Here is a 23,825-nt window from a genome sequence, read left to right on the forward strand (position 1 = left end):
TCATTCAAGGAAAACACTTTAAATATTTACTACGCCTGTATACTTAATATTTCAACTGAATCAATATTATATACTGTACTTGGTTATGTTTCATTGCTATTAAATCATTTTTCTTTTTTAAGTTTACATGGTATTGATTAATTTTTGCATTTGAACAGGTTTTTAGAAGTAAGATAAAGAAAACAATTGAATATTTTTATATTATGTTCTTTTTTTTTGTGATTATTATTTTGAAATATATATATATATATATATATATATATATATATATATATATATATATATATATATGTGTGTGTGTGTGTGGAAAAGAAAAATGAAAATTGTTAGTACACATGTTGTCTATATGTGCACGCGTTGGCATTCATTGTTTTCACAAAAATTCAGGTGACATTGGTCTTGTTCTAACTCGAGAGTTTCTGTATTTCCCAAGAGTATAGTAAAACTCTCAATCTCTACGACAAAACAAGATGAAAAGATGAAAAGTAATCACACTGCAACGACAACAGTTCAGAGTGAACAGTTATAGCTTTTCTCTCATAAGAATTATATATGTGTATTTTTCTTTATGATCTTATGTGTACAACTTTTTTAATAACTTTTTGATATCATGATAAATATCATTGTGTTATTGATCTATTTGAATTTATATTTAAAAAAATATTTAAAATGATTCAATTATTATATATTATCAAAAAATTGTCAAAAAGATATTATTAAAAAAGAACTTTTTTTTTCTTTTGTTTATGCATATTAACTTTTTAACTTTCAACTTTTAACCATAAGTTTCTAACTAACTTTTAAAATAGGAAAAAGTTAATACTGATTACTCTGGTATCTTAAATACTAAGAGGGCATCTGTTATATTAAATTAATAAAAGAATCTTTTTTGTATTAAAATTGCATAAATGACTTTAAATTTGATGTTAATGGTGTTTAAATGTATTATTTTAAAAAAGAAATGTCTGTTATGTTATTCATAAGGTGTGCAAGATTTGATTACAAAACTACATTTTACATCATCACAAAACTTTTGTTATTAAATTTTACAATTATTACTATCTTTACAGTGTTATATTTTTTTTTTCAGAATTAGTATTGTTTTTTAATATTTTGTCTATTGATGTATTAGCTTTATTCATGGAAGAAAGAATGAAAAGATGAATCGTCTTACTTTCTAGTTTCAAGTATTAAAAGATTGTAGTCATTAATGTTTTTTATTTTGAAGAAAATGAAATCAATATAAAAATGTTGAAGAAAATGAAATACATGAAAGTGAACTTGTTTAAGTTGGATAGGGTTTGACCCAATCATAAATAAAATGAACCCAATCTAATTGAATTGATCTGATACAAGCTGGACCATCAAATAATTCATTCAAATAAATACCTATACAAACACCTATGTTGTTTTAGGTGTCTATAATTTCAACATGACCCTCACAAACTTAAACACTTACAATTTACTCTCCCATTTAGGGTTTTCAATTTCAATTCCGGAATGAGAAATCCAAATATGTTTTAAAATGTACAATCCAAATTATAAATATGTATTATGTGCATTCCAAAATAATAATTTGTATTGTAAATTATACTTAGGAATGTATAATCCACAATACAAAAATTGTATTCCAAAATGGACAATAAAAAATACAAAATAAAAATACATGATATGGCATATAATTTAAAATAAAAATTTATATTTTTAAATGTACATTCTAGAATGCATAATCTGTGTTTAAATAAAACTAAATTCCGATAATGACTTAATTTCTATTTAGTAAAAATTTATATCTTTCTTTTCATTACTCAGTAAGAGAGAAAATTATTTTCGTGCTTGGTCTTTTATCTTTTTCTACCTTGGCCCGTTTCCTTTTTAAATTGTGTAATTCAGAATATATTAGGAATACTTTTGACATTTACGAACACTTTTTGACATTTCTCGGTGGAGGTGTGGAAAGAAATAGCCTTTTGTTTTTCTTATATTAACTTAGGAATTATTGGGCCAGCCCACACAATACTGCATGGAATATAGAATGGTTAATGATGGCTATGGTATCAATGTATTGCAATGTTACTGAAGTGTAGAACCAGAACCTCCAAGCTTCATGGATTTCTCAGAAACCTCGTCCCTTGTCCTTCTACCAAACCCAAAGCCAAAGCCATGCATTTCCTCAAGCAGCATCAAGGCAAACCAAAAAGCAAACCCATTACTCCATTTCGCAGTGACAGCAACACCGACATGAAAAAACCTGAGAAATTGAAGTTGAAATTGAAAGAAAAGAAGAAGAAGGATGAGCCCAGAGAGTATACGAGGAACGTAATTGGGAAAATTTACAACACGTTAAAGTACTCAACCTGGGAAACAGCTGAGTCAGAGCTCAACAATCTCCCTTTGAAGTGGGACTCATACACGGTGAACCAGGTTCTGAAGTCACACCCGCCAATGGAGAAAGCATGGCTGTTCTTCAACTGGGCCTCTGGACTCAGAGGGTTCAAGCACGACCAATACACTTACACTACCATGCTAGATATTTTCGGGGAAGCTGGGAGAGTATCTTCCATGAAGCACGTTTTCCAGAAGATGCAGGAGAAGGGAATCAAGGTTGATTCTGTTACCTACACTTCCATGATGCATTGGCTTTCCAGTTCTGGGAACGAGGATGAGGCTATGCAAATGTGGGAAGAAATGAAATCCAAGGGGTGTCACCCCACTGTTGTTTCTTACACGGCTTATATGAAGATTCTGTTTGATAATAAGAAAGTAAAGGAGGCCACTCGTGTTTACAAGGAGATGATTAGCTCTGGTGTCGCTCCAAATTGCCACACTTACACTGTCCTAATGGACCATCTTATTGGGTCTGGTTAGTGTACCCTTAACATGTTTGTCGTATGGTCTAGCCGGGTATTCAGTCCTTGTCTGTGGTACTTATTGAATGATGATTGTTAGAAATGATACAAATGTATAATTTGATTGTGTGGCATTAGTTAATGAGTGTAAATTTTTTCACTACCTACCTAATATAAATCATTTTAGGTATGATCTCTAAAGTAACATTATAGAAGTCAACAGTCCTAAGATAGACCATATTCAAGATTGGACGACAGTACAAGTGACAATGCATTCTTGTTAAATTCTTAGTGATTTTATCCTGTCAGTTGCTCTACCCTTTTATAGCTAAATGAGCTTGAGTCAAGCTTAACGTGTCATGATTATTTTCTGTAGAGTTTGACGAAACAGTAGTTTACTTGCAGAAAGCTCAAGCTTATGGCCTATTATATTAACATTTTTGTTCATGGAGTCCACATTAGGACTTACTCAAAGCCATATGATCTCAGTCCTGATGAAAAAAATTAAATGATGATTTTACTTTGGTTGCATCATCTATGAAGTTAAATACATATTACTTGAGTTTACAAAATTCTGCAGATCAGAACGATGGCTTTATGCCGTGCACAATTTCATTTTGAAGCTTTTAAGATACTTGCCACCTTTCCTGACTGTTACTGACTTTTGTTTATTGTTATGGAGTTAAATGTGGTAATTTTCATTTATTATTGTATTGTAGGAAAATGTAAAGAGGCCCTAGAGATTTTTGAAAAGATGCAGGAGGCTGGGGCACGACCTGACAAAGCTGCATGCAATATTTTGATTGAGAGGTGTTCTGAAGTTGGTGGGACTGAGTTCATGAAACATATCCTTCAGTACATGAAAGAAAACCGTCTTGTTCTCCGATACCCTGTTTTTGTTAAAGCATTGGAAGCTTTAAAAGTTGCTGGTGAGAGTGATACCCTTCTAAGGCAAGTCAATCCTCAGTTTTATATTAAGGGTAGCATAAGGAAGAACAAAATTGATAGTGTCACGGTTGCTGCAGATTCTCCTACTAATATGGATAAAGATCTTTTACTTGTTTTGTTGAAAAATAAAAATGTCGTTGCTATTGACCATTTACTTAGAGGGATGATGGAAAAGAAACTATCTTTAGATCACAAGGTTGTCTCAACCATTATTGAGGTAAATTGTAGTCATTGCCGACCTGAAGGTGCTTTGTTGGCTTTCAAGTACAGTGTTACAATGGGAATAAGTATAGAGAGAACAGGATATCTCTCCTTATTGGGCGTGTTGACCAGATCAAATAAGTTTTCAAAGCTGGTGGACATTGTTGAGGAAATGACTAGAGCTGGACATTCTCTTGGAATCTATCTAGCTTCACTTTTGATCTTTAGGCTTTGTTGTGCTAGGAAGCACACTTTTGCTATGAAGATTTTCAATTTATTACCTGATAACCATAAGTGCACTGCCACCTATACTGCTTTGATTAGTGTTTACTTCTCTGTTAAAAGAGTTGATAAGGCACTTGAGATTTACAAAACCATGTGCAGCAAAGGATTTTGTCCTGTGTTAGGTACATATAATGTACTGATAGCTGGCTTGGAAAGAAATGGTAGACACACTGAAGCAGAACATTATAGGAAAGCAATGAAAACCCTGCATTCCAATAGTGGTTCTCAGGAAAGTGTTCCCATAGAGGGAAAGATATGCAATCTTATATTTTCTGTGGATGTCATACTTTAATCTTGGTACTCTGGGAGTTTTCACTTTTGAGTTAAAGTTGAGGGCATGCTGAATAGTTGCTACTGGAGAGTGGAGGAGTGCTGGTTATGCAGCATATCTATCAAGAAATAAACCGACATTTTGTCTAACTGTTATGTTCTACCTCCACTTGAAGCAACCATATGATGCGTAACACAACTTTTTGAAGTGTGTTCACATGCATACGGTCATGGCTCTGTGAAATTGAAGGAATGTGGGATGACAACTATTTACTGAAAAGTCCCTATATTAAGCATAATTGCTTTGCATCTGTTTGTTTTCCTTACGTATATTTTGTGATTTGTAGACAAAGTCATATCTGTAGTGTATATAAAAGAAATTGTCAACATTTTTATCACGTAAATTTTAACATTTTTTGCTGCATTAATTTTGACTGCCATTTAAAAAGTCCACAGACTTTTTAATCTTATAATTTACACTTTTCAAATTGCATAGAATCATTACTTTAGCTTTCCTTATTATTAGTTAAACTTTATTAAAGTATATAAAATTACAGGAGTTTCTTTCGTTCTTTAGTAAGTCTTATGATTTTTGAGTGACTTTTAATAAATCTTTCATAGTGGTACTTATTTTTATTTTCAAAAATGATTTCAAGGTAATAAATAACTATAATATTTATTAATCGTGTATAACTATTAATATTCTTACACTTTAACTTTATATTTACTTAGTTAGAAATAAATGATATTATTATTATACATACCTGTTTATCGGACATTTCATTAAGTATTTAATGATAATATATTTTCATTAATTTTTTAAAATAATTTAAATATTTTTTTCTTTTATACTTATCTTTAACAGGCTTAAATTCATCCCTATTGTTTTTATAAATATGCAATTTTTGAAAAAAAAAAGAAAGTTTAAATTCACTTTTGATCTTTGTACTTTTGAAAATGTGTAAATTTAATTCCTGTAAAATTTGATTACACATTTCGTCCACTAATTTTTCAAAATTAAACAATTTGGTCCATTGCAACATAAATGTATATGGAAGTTAGAGTAATATTATTTTTTTTATTCAATAAGATATTAATAATAAAGGTTAACGATAACCTTCTAACATATACCATCTTGATTGATTCATTAACATTTAATATAAGAACCAAATGCAAAATTAATTTTTTCTAAGGACCAAATTTACACATTTATTCTAGGAAACAAAAAAAAAAGAGAGTGAATTTCAAGTTTAATATATCCTTTCACTTTACTTAAAACTTTTAGTCGATAAACAATTCTCAACATATAAACAGCGTGCAATGTTGAAAGAAATACTGTGATTTGTGTTTGTGATTCTTATACTTTAACAAATTCAAGCTTTTGTGCACATAATCAGCAATCAAAGGAAATTGTGCAAACAAATAGTACTTTATTGGTTTTACTTCTAGATAAGGTGGAGCAACATTCATTGCAAGAAAGCTAGAATAGTTACTACATGCTCATCGATGATCAGAACTTGCCGGCCTTAGCATACCCATCAGATTCTATTTTTCAATTTTCTATTCTATGCTTTCTTTTAGTTGCAGTCACTTTCCACTGTAAATAAAAGACAATAAATAAGTCATTTAGGTCTCTCAAATGGACCAGTCCTTTATATTGTAAAAATAGACGCTGATGTTATATTAAGAAAACCAAAAACTGAAAAGAGTAAGTCCTCTGTGCTAACTTACTATATGGTGGCTTCCAATCTTCTGATATTTGCGTACGTCAGTGCTATAATAAAAAAACCAAGTTGAGCAGGAAACATAGTAACCCTCTTGTGATGCCGGCGAGGTTGCAAGTAGCATCTCACAAATGGCATTCTACCATTCATCCAAGTCCAACTTAACCTTCACTTCATGCTTATTTTCAAAGGGCAATCATGTAACTAGATCCATTTTCATTTCGCTATAAATGTTACCTCTTTGCTTATTCAATCCAAGTGCAAAGAGTTAATTTTGCCTTCTAAGCCAAGCTAGAAAATGCGTGAGATTCTGCACATACAGGGAGGGCAATGCGGGAACCAAATAGGAACAAAGTTCTGGGAGGTGGTGTGTGATGAACATGGGATTGACCCAACAGGGCAATACGTAGGGAACACCGAACTTCAGCTTGAAAGAGTGAACGTTTATTACAATGAAGGCAGCAATGGTCGTTACGTGCCACGGGCAGTGCTTATGGACCTTGAGCCTGGTACCATGGATGCTGCCCGCACAGGCATTTATGGCCAGATTTTCCGACCGGACAACTTTATTTTCGGCCAGTCTGGTGCCGGAAACAACTTCGCAAAGGGCCACTACACTGAGGGTGCTGAGCTTATTGACTCTGTCCTCGATGTTGTAAGGAAGGAGGTTGAGAATTGTGACTGCTTGCAAGGTAAAAAGTAACCAAACATCATGATAGACAGTTTCATTAAAATATGAGACATTTATGTATTTTACGGTTCTGGTTTTGAATCTAGGATTTCAAGTGTGTCACTCCTTGGGAGGGGGAACAGGTTCTGGAATGGGAACTCTGCTGATTTCGAAGATAAGAGAGGAATACCCTGATCGAATGATGCTTACATTCTCTGTGTTTCCATCTCCAAAGGTGTCAGACACGGTTGTTGAGCCTTATAATGCTACACTTTCTGTTCACCAGTTGGTGGAGAATGCTGATGAGTGTATGGTCCTTGACAATGAAGCACTATATGACATCTGCTTCAGGACCCTCAAGCTCAGTACACCAAGCTGTAAGCATAATTGCCGTAGAATAGAACTAATGAGCACCTGTGCAAAAGAAGTTCTTCCTTTTACTTAATAACCGTTTCCTAAACTAACTTTTTGCAGTTGGAGACTTGAATCATTTGATATCAGCAACAATGAGTGGAGTTACTTGTTGCTTGAGATTTCCGGGTCAGCTCAATTCAGACCTGAGAAAGTTAGCAGTAAACTTGATCCCATTTCCACGACTTCACTTCTTCATGGTGGGGTTTGCTCCTCTGACATCTCGAGGATCGCAGAACTACCGTGCATTGACTGTCCCAGAACTGACACAGCAAATGTGGGATGCCAAGAACATGATGTGTGCAGCCGATCCGCGCCATGGTCGTTACTTAACTGCCTCAGCGGTTTTTAGAGGCAAGATGAGCACAAAAGAGGTAGATGAACAGATGTTGAGCGTACAAAATAAGAACTCTTCCTACTTTGTTGAGTGGATTCCCAACAATGTGAAGTCTAGTGTTTGTGACATTCCTCCCAAAGGCCTTTCTATGGCTTCGACTTTTGTTGGTAACTCTACATCCATACAGGAGATGTTCAGGAGAGTGAGTGAGCAGTTCACAGCCATGTTCAGAAGGAAAGCCTTCTTGCACTGGTACACTGGAGAAGGAATGGATGAGATGGAGTTTACTGAAGCAGAGAGTAACATGAATGATCTTGTTGCAGAGTATCAACAGTACCAGGATGCATCTGCTGGTGAAGATGATGATTCCGGAGAAGAGGAAAATGAGGGCGCTGAAAGCTGAGGGCGTTCGACAAACTTGATGCTTCGAATGTTACAAGCAGTATTTAATCTATAATGTTTAGTTCTTTGGCTTTTAGAAGGTTGTGGTTGCTGCAGTGCTTCTGTTCACCCCCTTCCCTCCATATGTGTTTTCTTTCTTATATTTTTATCGAAATACTAGACTTACTGCAGAATGAGTATTTCGTAAGCTAACTTGGTAAAATCTTATAATATTTCAATACAGCCATCTCATCATGATATTGGACACCACATAGTACATATAGTGCAAGCGTGCAGGTTAGGGTGTTTGCCGAGGGAATATTCATACATCAATCTAATTGGAATGAATATCACGTAAATCGTGAAAATATTATTTTATAACAAGTAATAACAGTTAATGATCGGAAACGGTGAATCGCAGTGGAAAGATGTATAAATACTCAATTCGCATGAGATATGCATTTATATGAATAGATTTTCTACTCCAGGCAATTTTCATAGATAAATCAATACAAATAATTGAAGCAGGGAATGTAAATATGCATTCTATACTCCATATGAACACCATTCTTTATATACAGACAGATGGGTCGACTGTTTTTGCAGTCTTGAAAAGTTACCAAATTACATTTTCCTATGCTTGAACTAATCCGATCCCAAGCTAAATAACTTCAAAAAGTGAACAGTTACATTTACATCAAGGCAGTAAAATTTATCAAATGTAAATTTCACCACTAAAAGGGTAGAATTTATTAAGGGCCTAAAAAACAAGTCTACCTTATTCAAGGATCGAACCCTGGTTCGGTTCATAGAACAAATGCCTTCGGCTACCATGTCCAAAAGTTTCTCTATTTATGGTCCTTGAGACCAGATTTTTAAAATGAACACCCACGGTATTCATTCCATAAGATAAGTATGACTTTTAAGGTCCCAAAATGCAATACTAATTTAAGAAACCACATAACTTTTGGACATGATAAATGTGATTACTTATGGAACTATAGATTAGTTTAAACTTTACAGAACAAATACTTCCATTATGATCCTTCAGATCAAACCTTTGAAATAAACAGCCATAATATGCATTCTAGATGATGAATTTTCCTTTTCTATATTATGGTTTTCTCGCTTACAAATCCGCCATTCATTTCAAAACTCTTTGATTTGTCTCGTTATAGTGACTATGTCTGGATGAGATGCTATTCAGCTGATCATATCCAGCAAGCACCCCAGCTCCTGCGATACCAAGAAGCATGTTTGCTGTAACTCCTCGAAATAGAGCTAAGAAACCCTCTTGTCCAACAATATCACGAAATGCATGTATTGAATTACGGTACTTGTTTGGATGTCCAGAGGTAAGCATCATTCTCCTGCGCAATGTATCAAAAGGGTATGCACAAACCCCTGAAAAAGTTGTGATGCTCCACCCTAAGAAGAAACTAGCAAGAAAGTTCCCCTGCAGAAAATAAACCAAGACTCATATTGGAAAGACTGTGCATAAAGAAACAGAACCAACGGTCTAAATTCATCAAAGTGCCATACAATAAAGAGACGCGTCTACGATAAGCACACTGCAAAGGAAACATGGCAATCTTTTTTTCCAAAAACGTTTTTGACTTACGTCTTGAAAATGAATGTTCAGACTCAAGGATTCAACTATCAATGCAAATCTGCAGAATCTCTGTGAACTTCAATATTTAGCACACATACCACTGTGGAACAGACTAAACATATCACCAGCCCCGTAGCAATAGAAGGCAAAAATTCTCAGCTAAAAGCATCAAGTATCAACTATATGTTTTCCCATTACTGAAGTGTAAATGGTTAGTTTCTTACCTCAAATGGCCCCACTAAAACAATAGGCTTCATGGTGTCATAGATCCCAAAGTACATCCCTCGATACATAGCAATTCCCCATATAGAAATGCCAAATCCCCTGTACAATCCAGCAATTCCATCACTTGATAAGGTCTTCCTATATACATCAATTAGTCCTTTAAACTGGCGTTGACTGGTATTGCGGCACTCTATTGCATCAGTGCCCAATCGTGTACGTGCATAATCTAAATGATACAGTAGAAGTGAAGTTGTTGCTCCTGCAGCACTGCCTGAAGCCACATTCCCAGTAAACCACTTAATGTACCCGTCTCTCTCTTTGGAATACCCAAAAATGCTTTTGAAGTAACCTTTGAATGCAAAATTGAAAGCCTATAGACCAATTAACTGTTTGCTCAAATATTATTTTAATAATAAAAAACTATTATTTGAGATACATGATTCCAGGAATTGATGTATCTTTTTTTCCATATATGTGGACAATTATTTTATGAAAAAAACAACACACATGTTATTAATAATATTTGACATGCATTAACAATTTGTCAGGAAAAGCATAAAGCAAGCAAGCTTGTAGGTTAACGTAACAGAACAAACTGGAAGCGATCATATATCAAAGAATGAGAATGTTGCATCATGCAATAGAAAATACAATAGGCCAAGGCTCCAAGATAAGGTATATATTGATTTATTTGAGAATATAGAAAGGATGAAATGGAAATAAGTTACAGATGTTCCTTCTAATTTGAATACCTGATTAGATGACAGAGAATACAAAATCAATGCACAAAAGAATGAGTATAATATTTGGTTTGACGTTTTGGAGAATATCATGAGAAATAATTACCCAGATATTCAATGGTCACGTTTAAACCCATCGCTCAGAAGCCCCGATAACTAAACATACTCACTCTTTTGTTTTCTTTTTCTCTTCCCTGATATCATTTAGCGGAAGTGTCGGTAAAACTCGAAAACAAAACACTACAAAGTTAACAAACAATAGCCCATTGACCTCACAGTTGTGACAACTTGAAAGCAAGAGAAAAATAAATGGTGAGGGTGAGGATACTAGTCTTTATTTAACACTAATCAGGATGCCAGTGAAGTGAATAACTCACCTGTGTGGGAAAGTATCGGATAACATTGGCCTGGTGACCTCTCCAAAAGGAAATCAAACCCTCCTCTGTGAAGACCCTCTTAAAGCCATCAGACACGCCCAAGTATGGTTTTTTGAGTTGTCCTCTTTTAATCATTTCACCTTGGTTTTGCAATAAAAGCTTTACTCTCTCAATTGGTGCTGCAGCAGTCTTTGATATGATTGCTGCTGCTCCTCCCATTACAAAATCCTTTGAAAACCTTTCATACGTTGGTTTCACCATTTTTAGTCTCTTCCTTCTAATCCTTCCAGATATATTAAAAACATAGACAACGAGAAGTGGACATAAACTCTCAAAACTTCCAATAAATATTCGTGGTTCATATCAATTTATGCATGACTTAAATCAAATTCAACAGTTAAACTCAATTCTCCTCAACTTCAAACCAAAGAAACACCAAGTCTTACAACAATCACAAATAGAGTGAAATAGCAATGACATAAAGCATAACTCTGTTACATGCATTCATCAAGCAAAAAACCATGCAAACTTTCGAATTCGTTTCAACCATGAGAAGAACAGAAAAAAAGTACAGCAAAAGAAGGTGAAAAGCAGGTTGGATAAAAATGAAGATCCCCAAGAATATGCAAGCTGCAAAGCCGAGTACACACCTAAGCAAATTATAGGTGAGGAAGAACCTGCTGAAAAGGACTTGTCCCTTCAAACACGTCTAACCAAGTTTATTCCCTCTTTAATCTTCAAATGAACAACAGAAAAACGAAAATAATGTATTCTGATTTCTGATGTTCAATAGACTGGAAATAGTACAATTCTAGATTTCACAGAAAAAAGGCCAACTCTTCCGAAAATTTAACTAAAAGTAGAATCCGGGGCATGTTTAAAAAAATAATAAAAAGCAGAAATTGAAAAGAAAAAAGATGTTAGTGAACGCCATTGCACCCAACACAGAGGTTGCGAAAGGGAATGGTTTGAAGCCACCGGAATCCATAAAGTTTCGATGCAAAAGAAGACATAGAATGGCATAAATGGGTGAGAAGAATAGAAATCGATGAGAATAGATGGTAAGAAATGTGGTAACTAGCAGATGAAATGTGGAATGAAAAATTGAAATGGTACAAATAAGGATAGAAAGATGGAAAGGGGAAAGGTACCTGAAGAGAAGAGAAGAGAGTTAGAGTGCAACAGGGATGAGATGTGCGTTTGTTTTTATTTGATGACAAATCACATTTTCTTTTTCTTATTATATTTTTAGGTTGCCCAGCATGTGGAAGAAAATTAAAACTGAAATGATAAAGTTTTCTTATTTATTTATTTATAAATCGGAAAGAAAAAAAAGGCTTTTCTCTAAACTCCAAAAGAAAAAACATTCTTATTGGTTTCAAAAAATACCTTTTTAACCATTTTTTTATAATATTTTTACAACAGTCTAAATATAATAAACCAGATTCATTAGGAAATAAAAGTTAACTTAACAATTACTAAATTATTATGCAAAATTAGTTTTCATCTCTATTCCAAATTTTGAATCAAATTTTCATTAAAAAATTTATACAGTCACCATTATCAAACAACATGAAAAATTTGTTGGTGTTGTCTTGTGTTTGTCCACATATTGACATAGGAACCTCTCTTACATTTTATTCTCCTTCCTTCTTTCTTGATGATCATTCATTTCATTCTTTTTTACCTTTCATTTGTTTTGTTTTGATAAAAATATGGGTTAAATATATTTTTAATCTCTATATTTTGGAGTAATTTTGGTTTTAGTTTCTCTTTGAAACTAAGGTACAATTTAATCCTTTAACTTTAGAAAACTATAGTTCTAGTCTTTTTTACTAAATTTTTTTAACTTTATTTGTTGTTTCAAACGTGTTTCTCAGTTAACATTGAAGCAAAAATATGTCAAACAGTGTAAACAATTAAAATGATATAAAGAAACGTGCTTAAATAAAGTTTAAAAAATTTGATAAAAAAAAGACTAAAACTAGAGTTTTCTAAAGTTGAAGGACTAAATTGTACCTTAATTTGAGAGAGACTAAAACCAAAATCGTCCAAAAGTACCGGGACTAAAAACATATTTAACCCTAAAAATATTGATCATTTATTGAAAGAATAAAATTTTTATTTAGAAAAATATTATTTACAAATATTTAAAAATTATAATAAAATATGATAATTAATAATTTCATGACCTCTCATTTCCCTACCCCAACTCTCCATATATTGTCTAAAAACTATCGTTTAAATTTTTGTTTTATTTAAAAATTTAACACCACATATATATAAGGCAAGAAAACATTAAAATAATGATGTCTTTCTTCTCTTAACCTATACAGATAATTAGAGTTTTAGGATATTTATAAGAATGTTTATTTTCTCATTATAATATTCAATCCTAGGTTCTAAATCAAATAGATTCTATTCTAGCTAGATTGTAGAAAATAATATTAAACATATTCGCATAAATATTTAATAGAAATTTAAAGTTAATTTAAATACTCGATCTAAAATCTTAATACATTCGCAAATTTTAAGTTCAACAAATTTAAAAAACAAAACATATTCTTATTCACCTATACCTGTACAAATATATAAAAGGAATTCATTATTTTTTTCATACTGTTTTCTTATTTGTTTCTTTAAATAATTTTTTCGATTTCATATTTTTTTGATTTGATTATTTTTAAATTTACCTCATTTTAATTAAAAATTACTTATAAAATAAATAAAACTATTTATAATAAAACTATAAGAATAATCAATCTCAAGTTGAAAACCCAATAGGTAATTAATTACTTTGAAATGAAATTAATTATGTTATAATAATTAAAAAAAGTTTTTTTTTTACACCACCAACATTACTACTTGACAACTCATTTTTTATTGTTTAAAAAATTAATTTTTATATTTGTTAAAAGAGAAAAAGATTAAAAAAGAAAATAACGATGTGAAGTAAAAATTAGTTAATTGATCTAAATGGTAAAATTTTTGCTGAGTGTTATGTCCTAATTAAAAATTAGTTAATTGATAACATATATCAACCTTTATTAGAAAATTAGTTTTTTTACCGTGATATATAAAATGCATAGTTAAAATAATATACCTAGAAATAATTAATAAAATGTGAATTATTCGATCTAGATATTTTAAATTAGTTGATGTTATTTAATTTAAATTATTATAGTATAGAAGACACCAATAGGAAAAGATGTTGTGGTTGTTATATAATGAAGTTATTTTAACAGGGAAGAGAGATAGATAGAAGGAAGTCGAGGCGGCGAGAGTAGAGAATCCTATCTTCTCCGTGCGTCTTCTTCGTAAAGCCATACACACGCAGTGCTGTGCTTCGGATGTGGAGTTGAAACAGAGTATCGCATCAAACGAATCAATCGATGGCGACTCAATCGGCCAACCTATGGGTTCTGTTGGGGCTGGGTTTAGCGGGAATTGTTCTCATCACCAGAAAGTTCAAGAAGTCTGTCAGAGAGGATTTCGGCGCTTTTCTCGAGAAGCTTCAGCTCCTTCCGCCGCCTCAGCCCGCTCCTCCCAAAGCTCCTCATCCTCTCACCGCCCTCACTTTCGCACTCTCCGACTTGTAAACCTAACCTAATCACTGCTATTCATTCTTTTCCTTTCTTTCTTACTATTTAACAGCATTTTTCATCTTCCTCTGATTTCGATTTTCTTTTCAGATTTGACATCGAAGGACGTGTCTCCACGTTCGGCCATCCCGAGTGGGCTAGGTCTCACGAGCCGGCTTCTTCCACTTCTCCCGCGGTTTCTGCTCTCGTCGAAGGAGGCGCCACCTGCGTTGCAACTACCGTTGTCGATGACTTTGCTCTAGGGTTTGTCCTTTTTCTTTTAGTTCCTTCCAAAAATTACGTCTCAACATACTATTCCCGTGCCTGTGAGAGAGTGGTGTAAGCGATGTGCTCTGGTTTTGCATGTAGGGGTTTAAGTTTTGTTGTGCTATTTCATGAGTTGTTTGACCTTTTGTTTTTAATTTTCAGTATCGGTGGCGAAAATAGGCATTATGGAACACCGACTAATCCTGCTGCCCCTGCACGAGTACCGGGTGGATCCTCTAGTGGTGCTGCTGTGGCTGTTGCTGCCAATTTCGTTGACTTTGCATTGGGTGAGCTTCTTCATATCTTATTTATTGCCTATTATCCATTTTTGACGTGCAAATCGCTAATTCATTGCTACTCTTACTGATTTTAGCTAGCGTATGGGATAAACTTTTATTTTATTTTCTTTTCCCACAAGTGGTTATGGTATTGTTTATCCAAACGTTTAATTAGGAGAATTCTTCCAGTTATATTGTAATCAATACATACTATCTTTCTTTTCTTGTATTTTTAATTATGTTCGTAACAATAACTAAATATTTGAAGAATTTGCCTGTTTAATTGTCTTCCTGGTGATATCTGAGGGTTACACGTTTATACGATGTAGTGGAAAATGTTTTTTATACTTATGCACCATTATTTACAACAGGTATTGATACTACTGGTGGGGTGAGGGTACCTGCTGGATTTTGTGGCATTCTAGGATTTCGACCCTCACATGGTGCTGTTTCACATCTGGGAATCATACCTATTTCAACAAGTCTGGACACTGTTGGTAAGGACAATTCGATTTTTTAATGTAGTTTAGTTTATGAGCTTATGGGTTCAAGTGATTGTTTAATTTATTTATTTCGAATGATTATTATTTTTATGTGATATAAGGATAAATTGCTTGGTTGCCTTTGTTTATTATGTTGGGCCTTTTTGTTTTTTAAATATTTCTCAGTGGACAAGATCTTTTGAAATTTAAATACAAATTAAGGCAATGCAAAAATACACCACGAAGAGGAAGAACAGATGTACTCTTATAATTGTTTTACACTGAGCCTTTTTTTGTATAGTTGCCTGTAATTAATTTTTTGTATGTGGAGGCTATTAATATGCCATCTGCTGCACTTTACAAAATTTTAACTCTGAAATGCCATTTTCAGGTTGGTTTGCAAAGGATCCCTCTATATTGCGTAGAGTTGGCCATATACTCTTACAAGCAACATTTGTAGTTCAACGCAGTCCTAGGCAAATAATTATAGCTGATGATTGTTTTCAGCATATAAATGTTCCTCTTGACAGGAGTTCTCAAGTGGTGGTCAAAGCTACTGAGAAGCTTTTCGGAAGTACGTCATTCTTTCCCTTTAATGTGGTCCCTCTTGTTTCAATCATTATTAAAAGCTCTTACCTCAATTGTCACTACTGCTTCTTTGTTTGTACAATTTTATTCATGAAATCGCAATCCAATAATTATTGTTCATCGTCAACTGTCACAGGGCAAGTATTGAAGCACATAAATCTTGGGGACTACATAAGTTCGGGAGTTCCAAGCTTGAAGGGGTGCTCTGGTCAGAAAACAAACGGTGAAGTGAAAGCTTCTTCACTGAAGTTACTTGCTAACATTATGCAATCCCTACAAAGGTTAGTCAGATTCTTTGTGATATGGAGTTACTATCATAATTTGCAAACTGTTGTTAACACTGGTTTTGAAATAATGGCATGCTTTTCATTCTGTCATTTGGAAAACTTTTCTTTGGGATTGTATCACATACGCTATTACTAACATTTGGGCTAACCACAAGGTAGCCGTGTCATACCTTCTGTTTTCAATTATTATTCATCATTCTGGGTGTGAATAATTAACATTTGTTGTGTTATTATGACTGTCCGCTGAAGTCTTCAATCATATAGTGACAACTTTCTGTATATTTGTGCAGGCATGAATTCAAAAATACGCATGATGAGTGGATGATCGCAGTAAAACCTGACCTAAGTCCTTCTGTTTCAGTGCAATTGCATGACAAATTTGAGGTATCCGGTGTAGAGATTGAAAATTCCAAATCCATTAGAAGCGAGATGCGTTCGGCTATAAATTTGCTTTTGAAGGTAATAATTTGACAACATTCACCCTAGTCTCCTCAAGCCCTTATTTTGTGTCATTCTTTATGCCTTCTCTATTGAATTTGACTTACATGTTCTGAAGTATTCAATCTTAAGCATTGTCTTGATAATTTTTTTCTTGCTAAAATTAAAGTCAAGTTGCTCTATATGTTCTTCCATGAAGTTTTATGTTCTCTATGTATGAGGACTATACCCTGAGTTTCTTATAAACAAGACCTTGTTGTGCTGAGTTGCATATTTTTTTACACTTTCAAGGATGAAGGAATTTTGGTTATCCCCACTGTAGCTGATCCACCTCCAAAATTAGGTGGAAAGGAGATCTTATCAGAGGATTATCAGAGCCGAGCATTTAGTCTATTGAGTATTGCAAGCATCTCAGGTTGTTGCCAGGTAAACTTTTCTCCTTGATAAAACATGTTTAACATGATCTGGTTATATATATATATACATATATATATATATATGTATATATATATATATGTATATATATATATATATATATATATATACATATATATATATATATATGTATATATATATATAGTACTTTCTTTCAGCAAATTGTTTCCTAAATCAACATTACATGTAGGCTGTTCTTTTCTATTGGTGTAGAATTATACTTTTACGAGAACCTAGTGAGTGAAGCTTTGGTGGTGATGGTGGTTATGCATTTTTCATTTGTGTTTTCTTTATTTATCCTTTCAGGTCTCAATACCATTGGGATTTTATGACAAGTACCCTATTTCAGTGTCTTTGATAGCCAGGCATGGTGGTGATCGATTTTTACTTGACACACTACAGACCGTTTATGCCACTCTCCAAGAACTGGCTGACATTGCTTCCAAAAGCAAACCATCTGAAAATGTTGTCAGTAAAGAGCAGTCTGCTGAGTTCGCTAAAGAGAAGGTATGGCATTAAGCAAATTATGAACTCAATCCTCTGATTTTGACTGTAATCGTACAATTCAACTGCCATTATTTTACTTCTAGAACACCACTGATTTTGAAAACTGAATGTTGTGAGCCACATTGTTTTTGGTTATTTATCTAAACTTATCAGAAAATATGTTGGATTTTGGTATCAAGTTCGTTTTTTCCTTTCTGTGGTTGATGTGTAGACTTCAATCTAATATTGAGCATATTTATGATGGATTTTTACAAGTTTCATTTGCTGTATGTTCATCACAATTGTAGCTAATTGGCAAACTTGCATTAGCTTCTGTTTTCGTCTGATCTGATCTGATGTATGGGTACAGTAACATTGCAAGCATCTTATAAATTTTAATATTGGTGTTCGTAGTTTTTACGTGTAGCAGAGTTCTTGTATCTGGTTTGACATACTCTTGTCTTTCATGAAAATACTATATGCCAGAATTATGTAAACTAAAATTTAAACTTTGCTTTGGGACGCTAAAATTCTTCGTTTGCAGTCCCCTATATTGTCCTTTGTTTTAGGTTTAACTATCTATTCTAATAATGGAGGTGAACTTACGTAATTTAAACTTTACTTTAGTCCATTTAGGAGAAAGTTTTTTTTTTTTTTATTCCGTATTAAATCAAATATGGTGATTTTGGCTGTTTAATTCTGAGTATTGCATTTATTTTCAGCTAAACCCTCTGTTCTGTATTGTTTTGCTACTAATGTCAGGGAAATCAAGCATATAAAGATAGGCAGTGGCAGAAAGCCATTGGATTTTACACAGAAGCTATCAAACTCTGTAGTGATAATGCAACGTACTATAGTAACAGGGCTCAAGCGTATCTAGAACTTGGAAGGTAGTGTTTTCTTCTGCCCATTTGTTGAAAGTGTCTGGGAAAATCTTGATTTGTTTCCTCTGTTTATCCAGTTATCTTCAAGCTGAGGCCGATTGTACCAAGGCAATTAGTCTTGACAAAAAGGTGACTTCCTTCAAAAACAAAACATTGTGCATGGAATTTGTCATCATAGTCTTGCAAAAGCTTGTCTTAATTGCAAATACGCATGGGTTTGAAAATTAAGGCTTTGTGATTGAAGACTAACTACTATTTGTTTATTATCTCTATTACCCAGAATGTGAAGGCCTATTTTCGTAGAGGTACATCTAGAGAGATGCTAGGCTACTACAAGGAAGCAATTGAGGGTAAAATCTTTTCTTTCGGACATTTTATTTTTGCATCTTATTATTTCATTAGAAAAATTGAGAAGGAATATCAATGCGTTATATGCGGTATTATTTTAAAAAGAAGCTATTAAGCACTAGTGTGGCAAGCCCACACATTTCCATTTTTTTAAACTCATGCATGAATTCATCTTTTCTAGAAGTTTTTAAAATATAAGGATTACATCAATCACGGGGTCTATAGTTTGCTGGTTTTGAGAATAGAAAACACAAACTCTTATTTGATTAGAGTAGTTTTTGGAAACTTTTATTTGAAGTGGCACACTGCATGTATTAGGAATTAAATTTGTCTCAGAGCCCATATTTCCTTGATTTCTGATTAGGTACGCTATCATTTTGTTTTTAGTATTTTTTTTAATTTTAAATGGAAAATCAAATATTGTAGTTTGAAGATTGGAACTTCACCAACATTTTATGTAGTTTGAAATAATTTGTGATGAAATTTGGAGTTTCACTTTCAAATTTGAACATATTGACAGGGTTCATCTTGTTTTATTGGGATTGTTCTCATTTTGGGTAAGATAGGGAAAATTTTCATGCGTTTTTGCTAACAATGGTTTCTGCTTTGCAGATTTTAAGCATGCTCTTGTACTTGAGCCGACGAACAAAAGGGCAGCTGCAGCGGCTGATAGGTTGAGGAAGCTATTCCAGTAGGTACATAATTTTGGCATGGGATAAGGGGCTTCAATTCATTGTTGGTGGTGCTGGTGACGATTAATGAGTTTCTAGTTACAATAATAGAAGAGTAATCCGCATGTGATTTCTGCAAAAATGATAATGATTCTTTTGTGCTTTGAAGCATATCAATTCTTAGACATGGAAAGCATGTATCGTACCATCCCTTTTTCAGGTTCTTTGACAAAAAGTTACGTATTTATTGCCAGAATGAGTCCCAATTTTGCTGGAGGTAAATATATTCGGATTGTAATCAGTCAAGTGAGGCGGTTCGTAGGACTATAACTCTCTCCATTGTACTTTCACAGTTTTATAATTTTTGCCTATTTGTTAGTGCTTATTATCGCTGCAGCTGTACTTTTTTTCTTAAAAATGGATCGTACATCGCTGGTCCTTTATTATTTTGCGCAGTTGAACTCTTTCATTCGGTAGTGCTAAGCTGTTATTTACCTCCGAAAGTGCTTATGACTTGAGCCCCCAGTTGACTAAAAGAAGAAATTTCCTTTCACAAGTATTTTAGTAGTGGATGGTTTCATACATATTATGTTGTGTTAATTGGCTGCAGTTGTATACTATTACTGAAGATGTTATTATGGTTGATTTTCTTGTTCTTCAATATTTTGTCCAGCTATGCATATTTTCACGTTTCTATTGATGGTAAATGGTACATTCGTTAAGTTTTGGTATCAATGAAAATTGATAGATTTTTGTTCCCTCTTGGAGCAGTGGAGAAATGGCTCTAGAAAATCCATTTTGCCTCTCTAAATTGAGAAGGTAATTTAAATGTATATTTAAAGGGGATGGAAAAGCTGTCTGTAAAGAGAAAAGGAAAGCTACTAGAGAGCTTCTGAAAATGTTTCTTCCCTTCTTTTTCTTCATAGTTGATTGTGTTTTTCTAGTAAGAAATATCAACTTTTCCAATTTCAAAGGGATTTGAATTGCTTAAATGCAGAGGCTTTATGTTGTCAATGCGCACAAAACAATTAAATGTTAAGATGAAAATTATTTAAAATGGTTATGCTCTAATTGTGTTTAGTAATTGTTAACCAAAATGCTAGTTAGAAACCAATAAACTAGCATATTTACCTACGAGTGTTTGGTAAAAAAAGGTGTTCAGCTATTCCCCAATTAATTATATAAACTTATATTTTAGACATTCTTTTTGCTATTGAATGTTGTAGTTTTTTTTGCAAATTTCGAATTCTAATGATTTTATAAAATATATTCTTAAAAACTAAAATAAATAATGTAATAACTAAAATAGTATAAGATAGAAAATATGCAAAAAAGTATTCGAAAATAAGATAGTAATAATAACAGTTTATCTGTATTCATTTTATTGTACTTTTGTATTTTGATAAATGTTTAACATGAATGTGGTATATGCTCTTACTGACTGTGTTTAGATTAAATAATAAGCAATAGCTGGAAACCAATGAAGTAACATTTACCTGTAAGTGTATGATAAAAAAATGTTAAACGATTTGAAAATTAAAAGGAATGTAAAAAATTATAATTATATGATTTTTTTTACAATTAAAATAGTAAACATTTCATTAAAATATTATACTATATAATACAAACATCTTAATAATTAAAATAGGTGGTTGAGCAATGAAGTAGTCTAATAATCAAAACGATGAACACCTAACTATTCTCTATAAAAGAAAAATATAAAAGAAAAATAAAATAAAGCATGATTGATAGTGCAAAATAAAAACAAAATGCAAACACCTGTAACATTCCTAAATAGAATTAGAGACAAGCCAATTCTCATCTATGAACGAACGTATTCTTGCGCATATTTACCAAACGCGTGCATCTTTAAAATGCAAATATGCGAAGTAGGGATATACCATCATCCTCTAGTATACTTTTGATTTGACAAACAGAAATTGTTACCTCAATCAAACGCCAAAAGCTCATCCAGCTGTTCGTCAGTCCAATGGGGGACTGAACTTCTTTGACTTTCCATCTGCCTCTGACTTTCCAAATGATTTTCCATCTCAGTTTTTTCAGCACGAGATGCATGAACTGAGTTCGATGTAGAACTATTGCCTTGAGCAATCTGCGCTAAACTGTCGGCTTCTTCATCCAATCCATGAGGATTGGCTTGATCTTCCATCTCACTATCAAGCTCACCAACACAGTTTACTTCAACATGTCCAGCATTATCCAGACTTAACCGCAAGTTCTCTCTTTCTGAAACAGTTTCTCTGTGAGACGACGTTGAAGCCAAAACTTCAGCTCTCTGCCAGTCAATATCTATTACTTGTCTAGAGCTTGACTCAAATCTGAGACCAGACATGATTTCTTCATTTCTTTTCAGGGGCGGAGAGGATGTATTTCCAGATGCTAACAAGCTTTCAGGCCTTTCTGATGCAAAGAGATACATGTATGAATTTCCAACAGCTCGGCAATATCAATTACGCACAAAAAATGTGTTCAGGAATACTTGATAAAAGAACTTGATTCATAGATGTGCACCTACCCGTACTAGGTGTAGCGCGTATCACTGGGCGTACAGGATGTATTAATTGTTCTGATGGAGGTCCACAGTCCTTGGAGAAGACCTGTGTAACATATTAACAAGCTATGTATTCCTGAACATAAGCATATGTATACTAAAAGGACTATACAATTTTCATCCAATCATAAATTGAGAAATGTATCATGTCTATCTATTTTTGCAATAAATACCTTGAAAGTCATATCTACTGAGATATCTGATTGATCTACGTTGACAATGCACATAAATTAAACTTAATAAGAGAAGATAGTGTAGTCACCAGTGTCATCTAACCATACACTGACAAATATGGTAAATTTGTCGTTCCTAAAGCAACTAGCTTAAAAAACACAATATTATGTTTCTTACAATTAAACAGCCAAAACAATGTTATGTTCACAATGGATGAAAACTAAACTCTATAAATAAAGTGACCTAACTCGTCTAGGACGTGGAATTGAATTCATTAACTAATTGGGAGTAACCTGAAATGAAAAACAGAGACTACCCTGCGGCATACCTGTAGAACGTTGCGCAATGTTACATTCAGATAACAGGTAGAGCGGGTAGGACAAAACACAGCAACCTGTAAAGTATAATAGAATTAAATGGAAGCAGTGAAAAGGTGCGAGACAGACACAGAAAAAGCAGTAGCAAGGAGAAAGACCTCGTGCAGAACCACGACAGAACCAACAGCGATGTCCTTCCCAAATTCCGGCTGCATCAAGACTTTGCGATGGACACTGGCACTAACAGTGGTTGTAGGATCCTGAAATGGGAAATCCATATGAATCTTCTCGTGAAACGCAAATGAAAGCAGTTACATACATCTATAATACAGAGAGTAAAAGTAGAGCGAGTACCTTGAGCGTAATCTTCATGTCACCGAGACCGTTGGGAGTGCAGGATTTGATAACAGCTACGACCAGAGGCACTCTTTCAGTGTTCTTGATTGAGTTCAACGGCGTGCCGTGTGCGACGGCATCAGCGCCCACCATACCCCGCGAGCGAACAAATTGGATGGCGCAGAGCCAGGGATTGGTGCTGAAATCGCGGTGGCTTTCGAGGCCGACGCGCCTTATGAATTCCTGAGTGGGAAGTGGGTCGTCGCGACAGCGGTTGCTCATAACAGCTTGAACGGCACCGGCAGGGCCAGGAATGAGGGAAGAGGAGCTGGATTGGGCGTTGCAAGGGCGGAGGAAGGCGGAGAGATCGGACTCATCGACGCCAAGGGCTTCCCAGGGTTCCATTTCCATCGCGCGGGAAAAGAAATCTCCCGCCACTTCCTTTTATTCTGTTTGGTTGAATCCATCATGAGCCGGGCCCAAATGGAAAGTTATATACTCGACTCATCATCCACTTTGGGCTTTCTCTTGATGCAACCTCCATAATTATTTTTTGGCACACCTGAACAATGTTGAAAATCGTAAATTTGAAATCACTTTGTATCATATTTAGAAAGAAATTCCAGTTCCATAAAATAAATGAAAGCAAGG

General features: G+C 33.9%; 5 protein-coding genes across 16 annotated transcripts; 3 read left to right on the forward strand and 2 right to left on the reverse strand.

Annotated features, from left to right (window-relative positions):
- Positions 1-1,919: 1,919 nt before the first annotated feature.
- Positions 1,920-4,957, forward strand: LOC106772735 (pentatricopeptide repeat-containing protein At2g01390). The gene is made up of 2 exons (XM_014659313.2): positions 1,920-2,863; positions 3,569-4,957. The coding sequence occupies exons 1-2, from the start codon at positions 2,071-2,073 to the stop codon at positions 4,573-4,575; spliced, it is 1,800 nt and encodes a 599-aa protein (XP_014514799.1). The 5' UTR covers positions 1,920-2,070; the 3' UTR covers positions 4,576-4,957.
- A 968-nt stretch (positions 4,958-5,925) lies between these two features.
- LOC106763181 (tubulin beta chain-like) lies at positions 5,926-8,906 on the forward strand. Its single transcript, XM_014647395.2, has 3 exons — positions 5,926-6,969; positions 7,055-7,324; positions 7,422-8,906. The coding sequence occupies exons 1-3, from the start codon at positions 6,576-6,578 to the stop codon at positions 8,096-8,098; spliced, it is 1,341 nt and encodes a 446-aa protein (XP_014502881.1). The 5' UTR covers positions 5,926-6,575; the 3' UTR covers positions 8,099-8,906.
- A 144-nt stretch (positions 8,907-9,050) lies between these two features.
- LOC106775543 (ADP,ATP carrier protein ER-ANT1) lies at positions 9,051-12,231 on the reverse strand. Of its 8 annotated transcripts, none has more exons than XM_014662718.1 (4): positions 12,182-12,231; positions 11,031-11,313; positions 9,913-10,284; positions 9,051-9,532 (listed from the first exon to the last, which is right to left on the reverse strand). In XM_014662718.1, the coding sequence occupies exons 2-4, from the start codon at positions 11,289-11,291 to the stop codon at positions 9,221-9,223; spliced, it is 945 nt and encodes a 314-aa protein (XP_014518204.1). In that variant the 5' UTR covers positions 11,292-11,313; positions 12,182-12,231; the 3' UTR covers positions 9,051-9,220. The 8 variants fall into 8 exon arrangements, with proteins under 8 accessions (XP_014518204.1, XP_014518210.1, XP_014518174.1 ...); XM_014662724.2 differs by having other exon boundaries at positions 11,031-11,307; positions 12,182-12,225; XM_014662688.2 differs by having other exon boundaries at positions 11,031-11,765; positions 12,182-12,204.
- A 2,031-nt stretch (positions 12,232-14,262) lies between these two features.
- Positions 14,263-22,489, forward strand: LOC106773183 (translocon at the outer membrane of chloroplasts 64). Of its 5 annotated transcripts, none has more exons than XM_022782257.1 (14): positions 14,264-14,625; positions 14,723-14,875; positions 15,041-15,165; positions 15,528-15,653; positions 16,030-16,212; positions 16,363-16,507; positions 16,804-16,972; positions 17,243-17,377; positions 17,693-17,893; positions 18,635-18,762; positions 18,834-18,885; positions 19,037-19,106; positions 19,717-19,799; positions 22,150-22,489. In XM_022782257.1, the coding sequence occupies exons 1-13, from the start codon at positions 14,423-14,425 to the stop codon at positions 19,797-19,799; spliced, it is 1,773 nt and encodes a 590-aa protein (XP_022637978.1). In that variant the 5' UTR covers positions 14,264-14,422; the 3' UTR covers positions 22,150-22,489. The 5 variants fall into 5 exon arrangements, with proteins under 5 accessions (XP_014515394.1, XP_022637978.1, XP_022637977.1 ...); XM_022782256.1 differs by lacking the exon at positions 22,150-22,489 and adding an exon at positions 21,831-22,145; XM_022782252.1 differs by lacking the exon at positions 22,150-22,489 and adding an exon at positions 19,996-20,221.
- LOC106757252 lies at positions 21,724-23,619 on the reverse strand. Its single transcript, XM_022787048.1, has 5 exons — positions 23,193-23,619; positions 22,997-23,098; positions 22,850-22,915; positions 22,312-22,393; positions 21,724-22,196 (listed from the first exon to the last, which is right to left on the reverse strand). Exons 1-5 carry the CDS (start codon positions 23,583-23,585, stop codon positions 21,724-21,726), a joined length of 1,116 nt encoding a protein of 371 aa, XP_022642769.1. The 5' UTR covers positions 23,586-23,619.
- Positions 23,620-23,825: the final 206 nt, after the last annotated feature.

The sequence above is a fragment of the Vigna radiata genome, chromosome 1 (assembly GCF_000741045.1).
Source record: "Vigna radiata var. radiata cultivar VC1973A chromosome 1, Vradiata_ver6, whole genome shotgun sequence".
NCBI classification, from domain to species: domain Eukaryota; kingdom Viridiplantae; phylum Streptophyta; class Magnoliopsida; order Fabales; family Fabaceae; genus Vigna; species Vigna radiata.

Bases quoted from the DNA above. Each gene is read 5' to 3' on its own strand.
- LOC106772735 (XM_014659313.2), top strand. From the start codon at position 2,071: ATGTTACTGAAGTGTAGAACCAGAACCTCCAAGCTTCATGGATTTCTC. The intron at 2,864-3,568 runs GTTAGTGTACCC...ATTGTATTGTAG, and splicing joins GGACCATCTTATTGGGTCTG to GAAAATGTAAAGAGGCCCTA.
- LOC106763181 (XM_014647395.2), top strand. From the start codon at position 6,576: ATGCGTGAGATTCTGCACATACAGGGAGGGCAATGCGGGAACCAAATA. The intron at 6,970-7,054 runs GTAAAAAGTAAC...TTTTGAATCTAG, and splicing joins GAATTGTGACTGCTTGCAAG to GATTTCAAGTGTGTCACTCC. The intron at 7,325-7,421 runs GTAAGCATAATT...AACTTTTTGCAG, and splicing joins CAAGCTCAGTACACCAAGCT to TTGGAGACTTGAATCATTTG.
- LOC106775543 (XM_014662718.1), bottom strand. From the start codon at position 11,291: ATGGTGAAACCAACGTATGAAAGGTTTTCAAAGGATTTTGTAATGGGA. The intron at 10,285-11,030 runs GTGAGTTATTCA...ATTGGTCTATAG, and splicing joins TCCGATACTTTCCCACACAG to GCTTTCAATTTTGCATTCAA. The intron at 9,533-9,912 runs GTAAGAAACTAA...TATTTTCTGCAG, and splicing joins TTTTAGTGGGGCCATTTGAG to GGGAACTTTCTTGCTAGTTT.
- LOC106773183 (XM_022782257.1), top strand. From the start codon at position 14,423: ATGGCGACTCAATCGGCCAACCTATGGGTTCTGTTGGGGCTGGGTTTA. The intron at 14,626-14,722 runs GTAAACCTAACC...TTTTCTTTTCAG, and splicing joins ACTTTCGCACTCTCCGACTT to ATTTGACATCGAAGGACGTG. The intron at 16,973-17,242 runs GTAATAATTTGA...TACACTTTCAAG, and splicing joins CTATAAATTTGCTTTTGAAG to GATGAAGGAATTTTGGTTAT.
- LOC106757252 (XM_022787048.1), bottom strand. From the start codon at position 23,585: ATGGAAATGGAACCCTGGGAAGCCCTTGGCGTCGATGAGTCCGATCTC. The intron at 23,099-23,192 runs GTACTCGCTCTA...TTCCCATTTCAG, and splicing joins ACATGAAGATTACGCTCAAG to GATCCTACAACCACTGTTAG. The intron at 22,916-22,996 runs GTCTTTCTCCTT...TATACTTTACAG, and splicing joins CTGTCGTGGTTCTGCACGAG to GTTGCTGTGTTTTGTCCTAC.